The sequence below is a fragment of the Parasteatoda tepidariorum genome, chromosome 1 (assembly GCF_982258835.1).
Source record: "Parasteatoda tepidariorum strain Cologne lab strain chromosome 1, Ptep-v5.0, whole genome shotgun sequence".
In the NCBI taxonomy this organism is placed as follows: Eukaryota; Metazoa; Arthropoda; class Arachnida; order Araneae; family Theridiidae; genus Parasteatoda; species Parasteatoda tepidariorum.
In genome coordinates, this window is record NC_141755.1 from 56,192,301 (window position 1) to 56,210,658 (window position 18,358).

An 18,358-nucleotide genomic window follows, 5' to 3' on the forward strand; every position below is an offset into this window, starting at 1 on the left:
GCAGACTTTTGGTCATATCTCTTCTACCAAAGAGCTTTTTAATTTTAATGTTTTCTATATTTTCAAATAATTAATATTTATTATAAAACAAATACTCTTATTCATTATTGTAACTATTATTGTTTATATTTATTGTTTATATTTATTGCTTATATGTATCAGTTTTGTTGTGATATTTTTACTTTACATTAAATTAAAATAAAAAGTTATAACAATAATTACATAAATAATTCTAAAAAAATAATATCAATAGTATAAAAAAATTGCATTTTTACTAAACTATTTTATTTACAACAGGTCTAATATTTAACATATTCTTATTTGTATTTTGTAATTAAATAAATTAATATTTAAATCTTAGATTCCTCGAACCATCCACCTTTTGCTTTTATTATAGCCTTACATATGCGTGGCATTCGATCTAACAAACCATTAATCACTTCAAGTGATATAGAGTTCCATTCCTGTTGTAAAATGTCCCATAACTGATTTCGATTCGAAATATCAGAGCATCGTTTGCAAGAACAAACAAATTTTCGATGAAATGTGACATTTATGAGATATTGTTTTAATTATATTCATAATAAATTCTTTGTAATTACAATAATGAATAAGAATATTTGTTTTATAATCAATATTAATTAGCTGAAAATATAAAAAACATTAAAATTTAAAGGTTCTTTGGTAGAAGATGTATAGACCAAAAGACCTCATATGTGGAATGCTCAAAAATCGAGAAAAGTACACATGCTTTTCAAAAATCTATAACTTCGTCAAAAAAAATTCAAATCGATCTGAAATTTTTAGGGCTTACATAAAACGGTTGAAATAACTATTTTCTATTAACAGAAAGTATAAAAAATTTTTTTTGCAAGTTTGGCAGGTGTTCAAATTTAACAACTTTTTTCACCATAGAAACAACCCATGATGAAAAGCTGGATTCAGTTCGCAAAAAATAAAGTATTGCAATTTGATTATATGTAACTAAATGTAGAGGGTTCAGTTTAGAACATATCAAATTTTCATGCAGTTTGAATGATTTTTCGCAGTTCTATGAAAACTTAAATTTAGACCATTTTTTCGTAGATTTCAAAATTTTCGCAAACTTTTGACCGGTAGTGTATAAAACATTAACTCGTTCTTTCAAACTTAAGTGATAAAATTCCTATACAAAATAATATTTTTAATCACATTTCTCAATTCATTTTGTTTCAGATACTCCTTAGCACCCTTATTATAAATTAAAAAAGAAAAATAACTTGATTAGTCAATATCAACGATCGAATTACATATTTCAACTTATAACGTTCACCTAGAGATGGCGCCTCGGGCGATTCCACCTGTCGATCCATTTTATTGTAGTTTTCATCGGGGCTCGTTTCCACGTGACATTGAGCGGAGAAAGCAACCTCTTATTCCACAACAGACGGTAGGAAAACTGTCGATCTGTGAGAACGGGATTTCTGCCGGTGGCCTGGCTTCTCCGTCAAGCACGTGGATTTATCGCTTGACGGGTCCCTTTATCACTATTCGATTATTTTAAAACACTTCAACTCTATTTTCTTCATGTATATAATCCGGTGAAATGCATCGTTCGATGAAAATTAATTCATCGCAAATCGATTTTTAAATTTTAAAACATTTATTTTTAAAAAACAGAGATAGAGCGAAACAAGAAAAAGTGGTGACTGTCGCCACACTTCATGAATCGCCAAGCCATGGAAGTAATCGTCGCTATCCTATTATCGGTTCTAGTTTGCGAAGTATCAGGTACCAGGCTGACCAACAGTTACATAACGGAATGGGGTATCAGCAGCAGACTTACCCAACCTTCTTGTGTTGACATCCCAGAAAACTTGACCCTGTGCCATGGTATCGGATACACGCAAATGCGACTGCCCAATTTGTTGGACCATGACACCATGGCCGAAGTGTCGCAGCAGTCCTCTTCGTGGGTGCCGCTCTTCAATCTCAAGTGCCACTCGGACACTCAACTCTTTCTATGTTCATTGTTCTCACCTGTGTGTTTGGACAGACCAATCTATCCATGCCGGTCACTGTGTGAAGCCGTTAGGCAAGGATGTGAAAGTCGTATGCAGGCCTATGGCTTTCCATGGCCGGACATGGTTAAATGTGACAAATTCCCTGTGGACAATGATATGTGCATATCTGTTCAAGCCAATGCCAATACAGGTGAGTCAAAATAAATATATATAGTTTCAGTTTATATTAATCGTTTGATATATTAAAATATATCAATTTTTATTCTAAATGAAAAGTTGATTACCAGAACAAGGACATTTCAGTGCATTGGAAAAAAAAATCAGAATATATAGAATATTTGAGAAGCTGTTAACGAAATATCCATTAAAAATTGCCTTAGCAAATTCATATTTTGTTTTAAAAATCAACAATGACATCAATATGTTCTTAAATCGGAAATTTTGTTTCATCGACGTCATTTATATGTTTACTTCAATTTATTTATTTATTTTTGCTTATGTGTTGTTTCTATTTTATAAATTTTTAAATAGTACTGGTATTTATTTTGCACAACGATTTTTTTAAAAAACTCTATTGATCATTTTAAGCAAACTTTGTTTTTATTCAAGAGAAAAATATTTGCTAGGTTTCTTTATGTTTTAATAATAAGGTTTTTCTTTTCTTAGTTACTTAAAAGTTATAGTAATTAGTTTTGTAACAAGTTTCCGATTTTATCTCTTTGTTTATTTATTAAAAAATTAATAACAGCAGCAGCAACAAGAAGTTTACTTCGTGTGTGTTTTACACCACTATAACTCATGAAAAGTTATTCAATTTAAACTATGTATTCAATTGTGTAAAAACGAAATGTTTTGTAAGTTTTTAAATCCGAAACACGTTTTAAATGCGTAACATAGAAACTTCAAGTTGGTAGCATTGAAATTCAAAACATTGTAACATTTACTTTTTGCGATCGAGGCCATCCATGTCTATTTTAATAATCCATATGCATAGTCGAAAGAAAAATGGTAATGGCTGATAACGGTGGAAAAGAAAATGGAAGCTTACTCTTGAAAAAAAAAAAAAATACAAAATGATGCATTTTTTCATGGAATGAATAATTTAAGAAATAAAAGAAACTTTAAAAAATTAAAATAATTCGCGTAATTGTTGGTTATTTGTTCGGATTTGTTTTAAAAAATATTTATTTCTAATAGTTATTATACATAACTTTTAGACACTCAAATTTTGAATACATGAAATGTAAACATTATTTACATAAACTTGAAACAAATATAGGTTGTAATTCAATGTATATTTTGTAATTATGGATAAAATATAATTCAATTGTTAATATTTTCAAGAAATTCTCACATTTTTATATCTTTGCTTTTATTTCGGAATTTATTGAGAAGACGTAACTATTCTGTGATAATGGATATATACTATATCCATTATATTTGATATATTATGGATTTTATATGGAAACGTATGTTACGCTTTTTGCTATAATCGTAAGTGATTGATTTATTGACTTCAGAGTCGCATTAATAACAATAATAAACGGAAGTCTGTGCGTCAACATCACGAATTCGCTAAGTGAAAATATTGATCAGCTGGAGGATTTAAGGGACGCTATTGCTATTTATTTCTTGTTTTGATCAGGTTTGTAGAAGATAAACATCAATCGCGAGTCAATAGAATATGGTGTAATATCTGGATTTCTGAAAATTTATTTAAGACAAGAAAATTTCATAGTTTGTATTTATTAAATTTAGATATCTGGTTCATGCTTCTTTTTACACCTGTTTCTCTAAATATTCCGTAATAATTTTTCGGTGAAAATTTTAAATAATTACGATTTGAATAGTTCTCTTTAAAGAACGTTGTGAATGAATTAAAAGCATGACAATTAAGTTTTTTTTTACACATTTTCAATTTTTTAAAATTTGTTGTATTAAAATTATAGAAGAATTATATACTCGGATCGTATATATCTGCATTTTGAAATTACGGTAATTTTTAACTTCTAATTTGAAAGAAAAAAAAATGATCCTAGATTTGATATCACTGATAATTTGGTCCATCTATAGTGGGAATGGAAAATAATTAATATCGTTAAGAATGCAGCACCCGGTTTTAAGATTATTTAAAAAAAATTAATTTTAACTATTAATATAATGGTTTGATGGCCTTGCATTAAATATATGAATTAATCTAGTGTAGACAATATTTTAAGTAACAAATCGGACACAAAAACATACTTACTCTAATTGAACATACCTGTTTTTTTCAATTGAATTTGACATCTGATCCTCAAAATATGAATTAAGCAGCAATCAGGAAAATATAATCCCAATAATTTGGACAAGAGTATGGTTGTACGTATTTTGTTATATCTCCTGCAAATTAAAAAAAAATTTTTGCACACAAATATAAAACTTGTATATCTAAATATAATTCCATGTAAAAGAGGATATTGTTTTCATAATTATTTATTACTGCTTAATTTACTAATAGCCGGAAATAAACTTGAATTGAAAGACACATAAATTTTTACCGTATTTTTATCTACATAATTTTATACAAAATTCGAAATTTGAAAGGAATCTGTCTTCGAATAGTTCCTGAAAAAAAAAAATTACAATACGACATTTTGAATAACGAAAAAGTGAAATTCACATTAAGGAGCCCTAACATTCGACCGATCTCGACTTGTAAAATATGGTCCCAGGAGTTTACTTTGGTGAGCAGATTTTTTTGTGACGTAAAATCCCGCCTGGAAATAACTCACCTTTTTACTTTAATTACAAGAGTAATAAAAATATAAATATGATTTCGCATTTGTTGTGCAATTTTAAATCTGAATTTTTGTTAAAAATAAAATACTATTTAAAAAAACACATAAAAAAGGGAAATGTCACATTTCTAATGTATCTGAAAATATAATTTGTTGTTAAATTTTAAGCTAAGTCTAAATTCTTACAATAGACCTCTAAGTTATTTTAAACATGTAAATACAAACTATAGCATCTGTGCATCAAGCCCATTAATGTTTTATAAGGTGTCTACTTATTAATATTCTACAGAACTAAAGTTGTAACCGTGTAAAAAAAAAATTTTGGTAACTAAATCAAATAACTAGATTCTATTCACCAATACAACACGTTTCAAGAATAAAATGAAACTAAAAATATTAGTTACTTGAGTTTTCCTATTAAAATTAGTTAAAAAGAAGCATTTTTATCTCTGTTTTTGAATGCGCTTAAATTTCAATTCTTTATTCAAAAATCCTTTTCATTTACAAAGCACGCTGTGAGGAATAAAAATAAGGCAAGTGATAAATACAAATTATTCACCCGACGCATGTGACGCATATCCTGTTAAGTAATACTTAAACTTTCGGTTCGCGTCCTTAAAAGTAAATGTAGTTAAAACATGACTAATTGCTATAACATGACTTAACGTCCTGCTATAATCATTAGCTATTTAAACACTTCATAAACTCTTTTTCATCTTCGCTAAGCATGTTTTTCACAATGAAAGAAATAAGAAGTTAAAAGGAAACGGTTGAGGTAAACTGTCGTTAAAAACATATTAATAAGCTTTGAGTATTATTTCTCGAGTAGTATTAGCAGATATTTATTTATTTAATTTCAAAATTAAGTTCCTAACCAAAAAATTAAAAAAAAAAAAAGAATGTGCGGTAAAGTTGCAACACGTTTTCCGATATGGAATTTATAAAAAGCATAATAACTCTTAGAATTTTAATTTTTAGTTTCATCTAATGCCGAAAACAGTTAAAAAATCAATTTCTTAAGAAAGTATCGTTTTTTCCCCTTAAATAATTACATTTTAAAGAACTGTTTTGCAAATTTTAAAGTACAAGAAAATCGCTTGCTAATTTTTGTTTAAAATCAACTGCAGTATTTTTAAAAAGTGTTGCCGTTAAAATCAGACTTCCGTGAATGTAATAGAATGTTCACATTAGTTTTGTATAAAAACATATTAATAAGCTTTAAGTATTATTTCTCGAGTGGAATATTAGAAGATATTTATTTATTAAATTTTAAAATTAAGTTCCTGAGCAAATTTAAAAAGAAAAAAAAAGAACATGCGATAAAATTGCAAAACGTTTTCCGAGATGGAATTTATAAAAAATAATAATTCTTAGAATTTTAATTTTTAGTTTCATCTAATGCCGAAAATATATTTAAAAAATCCAATTTCGCAAGAGATTCTCGTTTTTTTATTATTAATATTATTTGAAAAATTGATTTTTCCAGAAATAATTACACTTTAAAAAACTGTTTTGCAAATTTTGAAGTACAAGTAAATCGCTTGCTAATTTTTGTTTAAAATCAACTGCAGTATTTTTAAAAAGTGTTGCCGTTAAAATCAGACTTCCGTGAATGTAGTAGAATGCTCACATTAGTTTTGTATAAAAACATATTAATAAGCTTTAAGTATTATTTCTCGAGTGGAATATTAGAAGATATTTATTTATTAAATTTTAAAATTAAGTTCCTGAGCAAATTTAAAAAAAAAGAAAAAAGAACATGCGATAAAATTGCAAAACGTTTTCCGAGATGGAATTTATAAAAAATAATAATTCTTAGAATTTTAATTTTTAGCTTCATCTAATGCCGAAAATATATTTAAAAAATCCAATTTCGCAAGAGATTCTCGTTTTTTTATTATTAATATTATTTGAAAAATTGATTTTTCCAGAAATAATTACACTTTAAAAAACTGTTTTGCAAATTTTGAAGTACAAGTAAATCGCTTGCTAATTTTTGTTTAAAATCAACTGCAGTATTTTTAAAAAGTGTTGCCGTTAAAATCAGACTTCCGTGAATGTAGTAGAATGCTCACATTAGTTTTGTATAAAAACATATTAATAAGCTTTAAGTATTATTTCTCGAGTGGAATATTAGAAGATATTTATTTATTAAATTTTAAAATTAAGTTCCTGAACAAATTTTAAAAAAAAGAAAAAAGAACATGCGATAAAATTGCAAAACGTTTTCCGAGATGGAATTTATAAAAAATAATAATTCTTAGAATTTTAATTTTTAGTTTCATCTAATGCCGAAAATATATTTAAAAAATCCAATTTCGCAAGAGATTCTCGTTTTTTTATTATTAATATTATTTGAAAAATTGATTTTTCCAGAAATAATTACACTTTAAAAAACTGTTTTGCAAATTTTGAAGTACAAGTAAATCGCTTGCTAATTTTTGTTTAAAATCAACTGCAGTATTTTTAAAAAGTGTAGCAGTTAAAATCAGACTTCCGTGAAACTGTTTTCAATTAGGAAGAAAAGAAAGTTTAGGGATTTCGGGGTCAGATTCTCAGCTTTCCTAAAAAATCCCAGAATTTTAAAAATTGACAAATTATTCTTTTAAGAGGAGCGTTTGGTATTATCTTTCGGTTCTAAGCGCCACTACAATTTATACTTATCAAGGGTCTGTCCAGACATTTTGTGAAAGGTTCGTTTTTGTAAAATTGTGAAAAAATTACTCGTAATTTGTGAATATAAAATAAACGTTAAGTCACATTCTTTCAACCAGGATCCGCTTTTGTGAATTTGTGCAAATAGGGTCCGTTATTGCAAGAAAAACTTTTTCAAGGAGTTTTTAAATTGTAAAGACATTCAAGATTATGCTCAACACTGTAAAATTATGATTGAAAAAATTAAATTTTAAAAAATAAACAGCAATTGCAGCTGCTAAATTAGCGATGCAACATACAAATATTTGGTATTTAGCCTATAATGCTTAACGCAGAATATTAATTTCGGACGAATAAAGGAAGAAGCGTCTGCCGAAGACAAAATTTAGTTCGTTTACATCTGTCTTCCTCCCCCCCCCTTTCCTGGGAAGGTTTTTTTCGATAAACAAAACAATAATGAAGATAAACAAATTTGTGAAGTTTCCGATTAAAAGATAAATTATTTTGTGAAGGGTCTGTTTTTAAGTTAAAATATTTTGTGAAGGATCCGTTTTTATGAAAATATATTTTGTGAAACCCAAATTTCTTCGAAACAGACCCCTGCTTATATAAAAATAAAGCTCGGATGCTATATTGTTAAAATTATTTTTTAATAAAAATATGTGCATTTTACATTTCATTTTTACATTCATATTTATTACAATATGATACTAGACTCCACCTTACGTTTTAAAAATTGTTTATTATGCGTGAAATATTTCTACGGAGAAATTCGATAATGCCAGTTCCTCGAATTTCCATTTCTTACTAGCGTTTGGTTCGAAAACCTTTACCATTGCTATACTATAAAAATATTATTTTTTACGCTTTTTATTTCACCTTCGTTTTCAAATATGCGCTTCAAGAAGGTTTTGTTTGCGTAAGGAAATGGGAAGAAAAAAAAATCTGCCATTTTTTTTTCTAGCTTTCCAAGCAGTTTGAGAATCCATCATATTCGCGGCCCCACATCAGCAATACTAAACTCTTTAAAATTCACGAATTTCACTTTCTATTATCATCGCAATCTTTCATTGCTCGCTGCATAAATATCTACCTCATTTACATGAGTTTCTCAACTTGGAAATCTGGTTTTCTGCCGTCTTAAAAAGCAGAGCGATTTCTTTTCCTAAACTCTTTTTCATAATTTTCTTTTTTCTCTCTCCTTCCTTTCCAGTACTTTCGTGTACGTTTGCATTATCTGTCAGGGCGACTAAGAGAACATCTGCATGACAGTTAAAATTTAAACATTTCGAGCTTCTGTGAATAAGCCCAGTTTCCATTTACTACCTTTTCAATTTTAAAATTGAACTATATTCTTTATTCTTCTACGAATAGAGATTAGTTCGTAGAATGTTAAATTTTTCTACGCATTTATTTGTTCTAAAGCTTATATTTTTCGATTTATTTTAGGTGCAAAGTTTAGTGCACTGCTACGCATCTATACGATCATTAAAGAAGATTTTAGTAATCGGTAGTAAAATAATAAAGTTGGAAGAATTTTCTAAAAACTAAAACTTGCATTTATAAGTAAACTGTCCAACTAATAGATTTCATATGCATATGTTTAAATTATTGATTCATTCCATGGTGTGTTAAAGAACTTTTTAGAAACTGGTTTATGCGTTAAAACACAAATGTTGCTACAACCAAGAAACCTATTACTCAACGACCATTGGCAACTCTGCTATTGTAGTAAGCTCAGTGTTCTATAATGTCATTTTATTTTATAACCAATATTATACAGTCGATCCATTTTTGGGATTACGACTATTATTTTCACCTACGTAGACTTATTGTTTTGAACCGAACCTAGAAGACAAAGGAACTTCTAGATTAAGCATTGGGATAAACTAGCCTTAGTGGAGGACTTTTTGATAGAACTATCTGTTTTTAAATTTCATGAAGAGGAAGAACACAAAATCCTCTTGCGGTTTATCAAACAGCAAGGTAATTCCAACCCATAATCCGTCTTCGACTGAGGATATTTTATGGTTGCAGTGTGGTCAGTGCGAACCGGAAGCAGATTTCGTATTGATTAACCGTCACTGGGTTTCCAACCTGGGTCACCTTATTGGGAGGCGAGAACTCTGTTAAGCCACTAGGACTCATGTTTCGATAGTTGCATAAAACTGAAAGTATATATAGATTTTTTTATGTACTGTTTAAAAACATTGACTAGAGCATAAATGCTTCTTTTTATTGTCTGTGATGAAATCATAAACCAAAACTCTATGTTTTAATCATCGCATGATATAATTTCGTTCTTTCTAGTTTTAGCATTGTAAAGGCAATCAACTGAATCACAATGTTTTTGTTGGGGCAGGTGATAAATTTAAAAAAAAAATGTACATAACTGAGAGCATTTCTAGATTATTTAGATATTCTGAGGATTTATAAACTCAATATTTTGTTATTTTTATTTATATATTTTTTGGGGCTCGGCAAACGTAATCAACGAAATCTCAATGCTTTTGTTCATCTTCGGTGATAAAATTATGATAACAAAAATTCACTTATCTAAAAACATGTTTAGATTGTTTTAACATTGCAAAGAATATTCACTAGAGATTAATGTTTTTAATTGAAAAAAGTTAAGGATACATTTAGATTATAATGGTATTACAAATGAATGAAGAAAGAAAAAAAAAACATTTATTGTAGTTTAATGTATGGAATGTATAATGTATGTATGGAAAAAAGCTAAAAACATAATCAAACTGTTTTGATATTGCACTGTGACTTAATTTCAAGTTTTTGATTGTACGATTGCGAAAATATATCTAGATTGTAAAAATATCTCTGACTTAGGCTAATATTTATAGTTTTACAAAACTATGTTTGATATTTAAGATCATTTTTACGAGATTTACACTTAAAGCTATTGTATATTGTGTGTAAGATTCACCAATATAACGTTGGTGGTAAAATATGGTATGTTTCTAGAGCTATAGATCATTTCACGAAAAGTGTATGAATGACTTTAGTTAGCAAGTTTTTGACTTTGCATTGTCCACCATGAATACAAATCGGAACGACGGGGTACATTGGGTATTTTGTAAAATAAGTGTGAAAGGGGGGTGATATGAATGAAAAATGTTCTTGGGAAAATAGATTGACCGTGGTGTGATTGCTCCAGGAAATTCCTGGGGTAGGCGTAGAACTGCACTTAAATGCCTGAACGCGCACTTCCACAAAGTGACAGCGGGTATTTAAATACCGATCAATATACTTTGTGCGATTGTTGTGATTGAGGCTTGTTAATGCCAGGCTGAAGGCTCACAACACTGTGACTAATGTATTGGTTTCATTTCTATGGCAAAATTAAATTTAAATATATGAATGTACAGCGTGCCAAAATAAATAAATAAATAAAACAAATAAAAAATAAGAAAAACAGACCACCCTGAATAACTTTTGATCTAATGATCGTATCTTCAAGTTCTAGGACTGATTTTTAAGGGTCCGAGAGTTGGTCTCAAATATGCTAATTGGTGCTGGCGATGTTTTAAGTTACGAAATCAAACACGAAAACGTACTTTCTCTGAAGTAACATACCTTTTTTTCCGAGGGATTTGGATTTCTCATCCCCAAAACAAAGAGGGTAGTAATAAAATAAATATGGTCTCCGTAGTCTGATCAGGAGAGCGATCAAAAGTTTGGACCCCTTAATGTTAACTTTTGCGTATTTCGCAGTATTTCTAGAGAATTTTAAGGGAATTGAGAAATTTTTGCACACGATTTTGAAATTCGTTTATCCGAAGATATTTCCTTGCAAAAAATAAATTTTAGTAAATATTTAATATGTTTTATTTTATTAAATAAAAGTAAAAAAATTGAATTGAAAGGTTCACGATTTTCCCCATTATTTTTAAAGTATGTTATTTTCTTGACAAAATACGAAATTTGAACAAAATCGGTTAAATAGTTCCTGAAAAATCGAATTTTAAAAAAAGCCGTATATTTAAAATTCGATTTCTCAGAAACTATTCCACCGATTTCTCTCAAATTTTGTACTTTCCCATGCAAGATTACATACTTTAAAATGATGTAAAAATTTGTATACCTTATAGCATATTTTTTTATTTAATAGGATAATAATAACAATAGTTACTAAAATGTATTTTTTGCGTGGAATTATTTTTATATAAATGAATTTTATAATTCTGCAAAAGAAATTTTTAATTCGCTTACAAATTTCTCGAGATATTGCGAAATACGCAAACTATGGGGCCCATATTTCCCAGATTGCAGCTACCCCCTATACTTTGGGGGTCAGATGTCCGAATCTGTCCAAAAAAAGTTATGCGTATTCAGAGAAAGTACGTTTTCGCTCCCGGTTTCGTAATTTAAATTATAGTCTGCATTTATTAAGTTGCATATTTGAGGTGACCCTTTCGAACCATTAACACTAGAAAGACTGAAACTTAGTATATACCTATATTGTCCAAAAGCAGTCAAAATGACTGGATTGTGAAGAAATAACTAATGTGCAAAGAAATTTGTTTAGAATTAATTTTTAATAATTTTTACATTATTTACAGTTGTATAACAAGTTATTATTAAATATCTACAATAAAAATAATTATATGTTGTCCAAAAAGTCTCAAAATTCTAAGAAATTGTGTCATTATATACATCATCAGGGGTCTGTCCAGGCCGAATTTACTACCGTTTAGCGGTACCTTCACAAATTCAACTTTAGGAAAAACGGTAGTTTCACAAATTCAATTTTAGGAAAAACGGTAGTTTCACAAAATACTTTTTCTTAAAATTTCATTTTTGTATCCCTTAAGAAACGATAAATCCATATTTTTGTGTTGATTTTTTAATATAATTTTTAATTTTTCACAAATTACGTCTAAATTTTCACAAAATAGGTACCTGTCAGAAAAACCTAGACAGACCCCTGATCATTGTTTTTCTAATTGAAATTAAAAAGCAGTTAAAATGACTTCCTTGGGCAATCTAGTGTTAAGATTCAATCCGAGAATGTGAAGATCCGATCATTGGATTAAAAGCTATTCAGAGTGATGCCTTTTTTGGCGTATTGCACATTTATATGGTTTTAAATAAATAATTGATAAAATTGATTGATAAAATAATCACTCAATATCTCATTAACCTATACATATAATTGGACGTATCCTGATTGAATTGGTTTATTATTACAGAGCCTAAACTGCTGAAGTTAGAAAGAAATATGAAAGTTGTACAGTGTATTTCTTTTATTACGTAAGCACACACTAAGGAAAGGAATTTTGATGTTTCATCCTTAAAAGGGTTAAATAAGAGATGAAAGGTAGTAATCGATAATAATGAAGTTTGTGTGTGCCTCTCTCTTATTAGATTTTTCGGAAGACACATTTAAAAAATAAATTTTTTCATTTATTTAACGGAAGCCATTGTTTTAAATTGACCTATTGGTGATTATGTTTTTGTTCACATGTTTTAACGATAACATGATGCTTGCTAACTTATAGTTAGATCTAATAAAAAAATTTCTATTGCTCGTTTTGTAATAGTTATTTTTTTTGTTGCTCTTCCTGGCTATCGCAATGATCATCATGAATGTGGTAGCATAGACGGACTACGTCATCAAATTAGTATTTTGAAGCATCTCGTTTATTTTGTTTATAGTTACGCTCTCAAACTAAGGGTGTTATTATAAAACTAAATAATTTAAAATCAACGGTAATTGAAAGAAGAAAAAGTTTGGTACTGAAAAGTAACGTCAATAATTAAAAGAAATGATAATTAGTTGAGGAGGGCCGTAAAACAATGTAAATATTGATTTGTTAGACAATGGTGCTTAGTCAATTTTGGTCACAGATAAGCATAAGCTATGTATTAAAATTTAAAAAAAGTTATTTGAAAATAGGTATAATCGTTTAGGGGAACTATGAAAAGTCGCCATACTAATATCGACTCCAATGATGATTAGTTAATTTTGGTAATAGTTACTAATTGAAATACAAAAATAAGCTGTGAATTAAAACGCGAAATTAATGGAGAAAATGTGATTATTCGTTATGGGGAAATGTAAAAAATTGCCATACTATTGATGCCAGTAATGCTTAATCTTTTGCTAAAAGGCACTATTGGCATTGTAATTGGTGAAGTTTTATTATATGTGAACATATATATTAAAGTTCATGTATGCATAAAGAATTAATGAGCGCAATTTAGTTTTTATTAAAATTGCATCATTATCGTGAATTTTTATTATAGATACTGTGAAATTATTTTTTTTATGAGTAACTTCTTAATTTTTTTTGCAGCCATGCATTATGTTTGAAGATAAGAAGGATTTTTAAAAATTTTTTTTTTTAATTTAATGGCGTGATAATGTTTATTAAATTTTAATTTGCAAATTGGAGGGCAGTCTGAGCTTCTGAGCTGCATAAACTATACTTTCATTAAAGTAAAGTGTTAAATCCTGGTTATTGTATAAGATTCAGTTGAAATGAGTGAGTGAAGCAAGTTCATAACGCGAAGAGAAGTGAAAGGAACTGCATCGTAAGCTCAATGGGGTTGGCGAGTGTTAGCGAACAGGGTGTTCCGAGTCATTTTATAAAATTGAAAAATGATGGATGATTTCGGTGATAATTGTGTTTCAGTTTAAAGCTTCATTTTTATATATTTTTTTTCTACATAGTTGCAATCTTGATTTCGATTTATCGAATTTTAAAAGAAATTTATAATTTCGATTGTTTAATAATTAAAATATTTTAACTGCATGATCAGAGGTCTGTTTAGAAGAAATTTGGGTCCGTTAACGGACCCTTCACAAAATATCTTTTTATAAAAACTAACCCTTCACAAAATATTTTAACTTAAAAACGGACCCTTCACAAAATAATTTATCATTTAATCGGACCCTTCACAAATTTGTTTATCTTCATTATTGCTTTGTTAATCGAGTAAACCCTTCCCAGGAACAGGGCTAAAGAGAATACAAGGGCTAGTTCACTCCGCTCTAAGAGCTGAAGCTACGATTTCCCTCCTCATGACGTCACTGTGTCTACAGATCTCGGAGATCGCAAGCAAAGATATGATAACTTTGCATCGTTCTCTTGTAAAAATAAGTTAGACTTTTTCTGGTTATTAGCCATCAAACTTTACGTAATTAACACATTATTTCCGTTCATAAACATAGTTCAAAAAAAAAAATTTTCTTGGTTATTGTATTAAAAAAATACCATTTTAAACTTATAAAAATGTTTTGCTAGTTGGTGAAAATGACACGATAAATACTTTATTTCAAAAAGTTCAGTTTTAACTTCAACTATTAAGAAAAATGAAGGCATATATCGACACTTTTTTTATCTACATATTCTTTTATAAGGATAAGTTAAGTTAAATTTAGAATCCCTGATTTTAAAATATGTCGTTCATAGCAATTTGTTCATACTTAATCATTAGGAAACATCAACCTTAAACGCTAATTACTGAAACAAAATAATAATTTAGGTTCATAATGACATCAGAAATTTTACAATTGTTTATGGACATTTAAATTTACGATGATATAATATATAGATATTTAAATTGAAGAGAATATAATTTTTAAAAAAAATCATAAATATTTAGAATAACTACATTAAAAAATATGTTATGAAATTAGGAGAATTTCAACTGTATACTATATATTTTATTTATACTTTTTACTTACATTTTAAATTTCTTTGACTTTATCTATTTTTTAATTCTTTTCACCTGCCTTTCTTTATGAAGTAGCGAGGCGGTTTCTATTTAGATAATGAATTTTTATAAAAGTTCTTTACGACAGAATAAACGTATTGCGGTTTTATATTAACTGTGTCATTTCGGAATCCATTCTTTACATAGTTGTTCATTTACTTTAGGGAACACGCGAAAAATTATACTTTTTCCTTTTGTTTTTATATCAGAATTTTTGCAAGTTGCAATCGCGCAAACTGACATTTCGATAATAGTTTTAAATTCTTGTAAATTCACTGCAAAAACTGAGGAAAGTCATTATAGAAAATAACAAATGTCTTAGAATATCTCGCAAAAAAAAAATAATCCAATATTAGTTAGAGCTAGTAAGGCCAAACGCTCCGTTCTTGAAGTAAAAGTGCGAGCTTTGCGCCAAAGTGACGTCACTAGAGTGACGTTGGAGGATCGGCGCGGCAAGAGATACTTCAAAGGAGTGAACCAGCCCTTCTATTCTCTTTAGCCCTGTCCCAGGAAGGGGGATGTAATGTAAAGACAGATGTAAACGAACTAAATTTTGTCTTCCGCAGACGGTTCTTCCTTTATTCGTCCGAAATGAATATTCTACGTTCTGCAGTATAGACTAAATACCAAACATTTATATGTTGCATCGCTAATTTATTAGCTGCAATTGCTGTTTATTTTTTAAAATTTAATTTTTTTAATTATAATTTTACAGTGTTGAGCATAATCTTGTATGTCTTTACAATTTAAAAACTGCTTGAAAAAGTTTTTTTGCAATAACGGACCCTATTTGCACAAATTCACAAAAGCGGACCCTATTTGCACAAATTCACAAAAGCGGACTCTGGTTGAAAGAATGTGACTTAACGTTTATTTTATATTCACAAATTACGAGTAATTTTTTCACAATTTTACAAAAACGGACCTTTCACAAATTGTCTGGACAGACCCCTGATGATTAGAAACTTCGATTTAAGGTTAAAAACGTTTTTTTAATGGAATAAGATTAATGACTGAAGCAAATTTTATATATCCGAAACAATCATTGATTGAAGATTTAAAATCAGTTTTCGTATTACGTTTTCCCATTCTGTTACATACCACGTTACAAAATACAAACAACTATTTTTTTTCGTACTTTATATCCGTAAAAAAATAAAAATAACAGCTGAAGCAAACTCTATGCGAATATATTGATTAAAGATATAAGTTTATTGATTATTGATTAAAGATATAAATTCGAGTTTATTGATTAAAGATATAAATTCAGTACTTTTATATACGAGTAAGTAATGAAGTTTACGAATAATAGAATACTTACGCACTACAGTATACAAACTTATGTACCTTATGTTGATAGACATCATCTATTTGTTTATTTCATACAATAAACTCACTTACTATCATTTATAGTTAATTTCATCATATCTCTTTAGCAGTCTCTTCGATTAAATAACCAATAGTCATGCAAGTTTGTTTTCGTTTCTAATTTCATTTAAAATCTTTCTGCCCAGTCTTAAACAAAAAGAATATCCGTGAGAGAGCAGGCTAATGTTGTGGAAGATATTCTATTCCTTTTATCGGTCAGTTTTATCGAATTCCAGACGTCCAAGAAAAGTCCAAAGAAGACAGGCGCTTCTTTCTCGGGCCATTATTTAGATTCCGTAATGGTTTCTCAGATAACATTGGTCTTCATTTTTCACACGATAAGTGAAGTATAAACGACGTAAATACCTAATTCACTTATAAAAAGGGATTTTTCCAGTCGTAAGTCTTAATCTAATTGGTCTGAGGAAAGAAAAAAAGATTCAACATTTTGAGTGTTAGTAATTCTAATCTTGTGGCAATGTTAGTAATTTAAATAATTTTAATGAGTATTTTTTTTCTCTTAAGAAAAAAAAGAAAAAAGGAATTCAAGTCTTGTAATTAAAAATGTTTTTATACATTCAAAAGGATTTCGTATTATTATTGTGGTTTATTTTTGGTTTAAAACCATCTACGGTTTGATATTGTGTTTTAATGCAAACATTATGCAGATTAAATATAAATATAATGTTTTTGGACAATTTTTGAGACATTACGTTTAATTTAAATCCTCGAAAAATAGTTAAATACCAAAAAAATATGGCGTGAAACATAAAAATATTATGATACATTTTTCGGAGATTTACTAACAGCATATAGAAAATTATTAAAGAATTCTATTTTGTTATGTATTGTTAGGCCTGCAGAAATTTGTTTTTTAACTCTGGGAGAAGGGGTTAGTTTAAATTATTAGGCCGGCCGAGCGGTTAGCGCTCCTGACTGCGAAGCCAATGGCCGCGGGTTCGAATCCGCAAAAATTTTTCAAAAATAAATAGCAATTTCTGCTACTAATTTAGAGATGCAACACACAAATATTTGGTAATTAGCCTATACTGCTGAACGCAGAATATTTATTTCGGACGAATAAAGGAAGAAGCGTCTGCTAAAGACAAAGTTTAGTTCATTTACGTCTGTCTTTCTTTTATTACGCCCCCCTGTGAAGAGTTTTTTCCATTAACAAAACAATAATAAAGATAAACAACTTTGTGAAAGGTCCGATTAAAAGATAAATTATTTTATGAAGGTCCCGTTTTTAAGTTAAAATATTTTGTGAAGGGTCCGTTTTTATGAAAAGATATTTTGTGAAGGGACATTTTGTTAACGGACCCAAATTCTTCTAAACAGACCCCTGAGTAAGGAAAATACTTTAATCTCAAACCTATTATATTTCAGAACACATTTAAATAAATATGATGTATCGGGATACTTTTACTGATAGGTTTCATTTTCTGTTCGTAATTTCGTCAGTTCTAATCGTTTTATTCATGTGGAATTTTCCCAGTTCAAATTAATAAGTTCTAGAGTTACTTAGTAAAAATATCCATGAAAAAAAAAAAAAAAAAAAAAAAAAAAAAAAAAAAAAAAACTCGTCATTTTTCGAGACAAAATTGACGCATTGTAGGGTTAACCCATTTTTGGTCAAGCAAGAAATTTTATAAAATCATTTAGGCCAAATCATTTAGTAGAATACTATTTTTATTTTATTTTATAAAATTCGTTTTATTTTATTTACAGATCTTGCAACTTTAATCCATCATAAAAACATATGATCATTCCCTAATGGTATAAATTATATATTTTCAAAAAGTCAAATTT

At 28.7% G+C, this 18,358-nt stretch overlaps 1 protein-coding gene across 1 annotated transcript in view; it reads left to right on the plus strand.

Annotated features, from left to right (window-relative positions):
- Window positions 1-1,372: 1,372 nt before the first annotated feature.
- LOC107452584 (secreted frizzled-related protein 5) overlaps window positions 1,373-18,358 on the plus strand; it is a 274,719-nt gene continuing 257,733 nt past the window's right edge. The window contains exon 1 of the mRNA XM_016069089.5: window positions 1,373-2,193. Within this exon, the coding sequence (XP_015924575.1) occupies window positions 1,704-2,193 (490 nt within the window). The 5' untranslated portion in view covers window positions 1,373-1,703. The remainder of the gene's footprint in view (window positions 2,194-18,358) is intronic.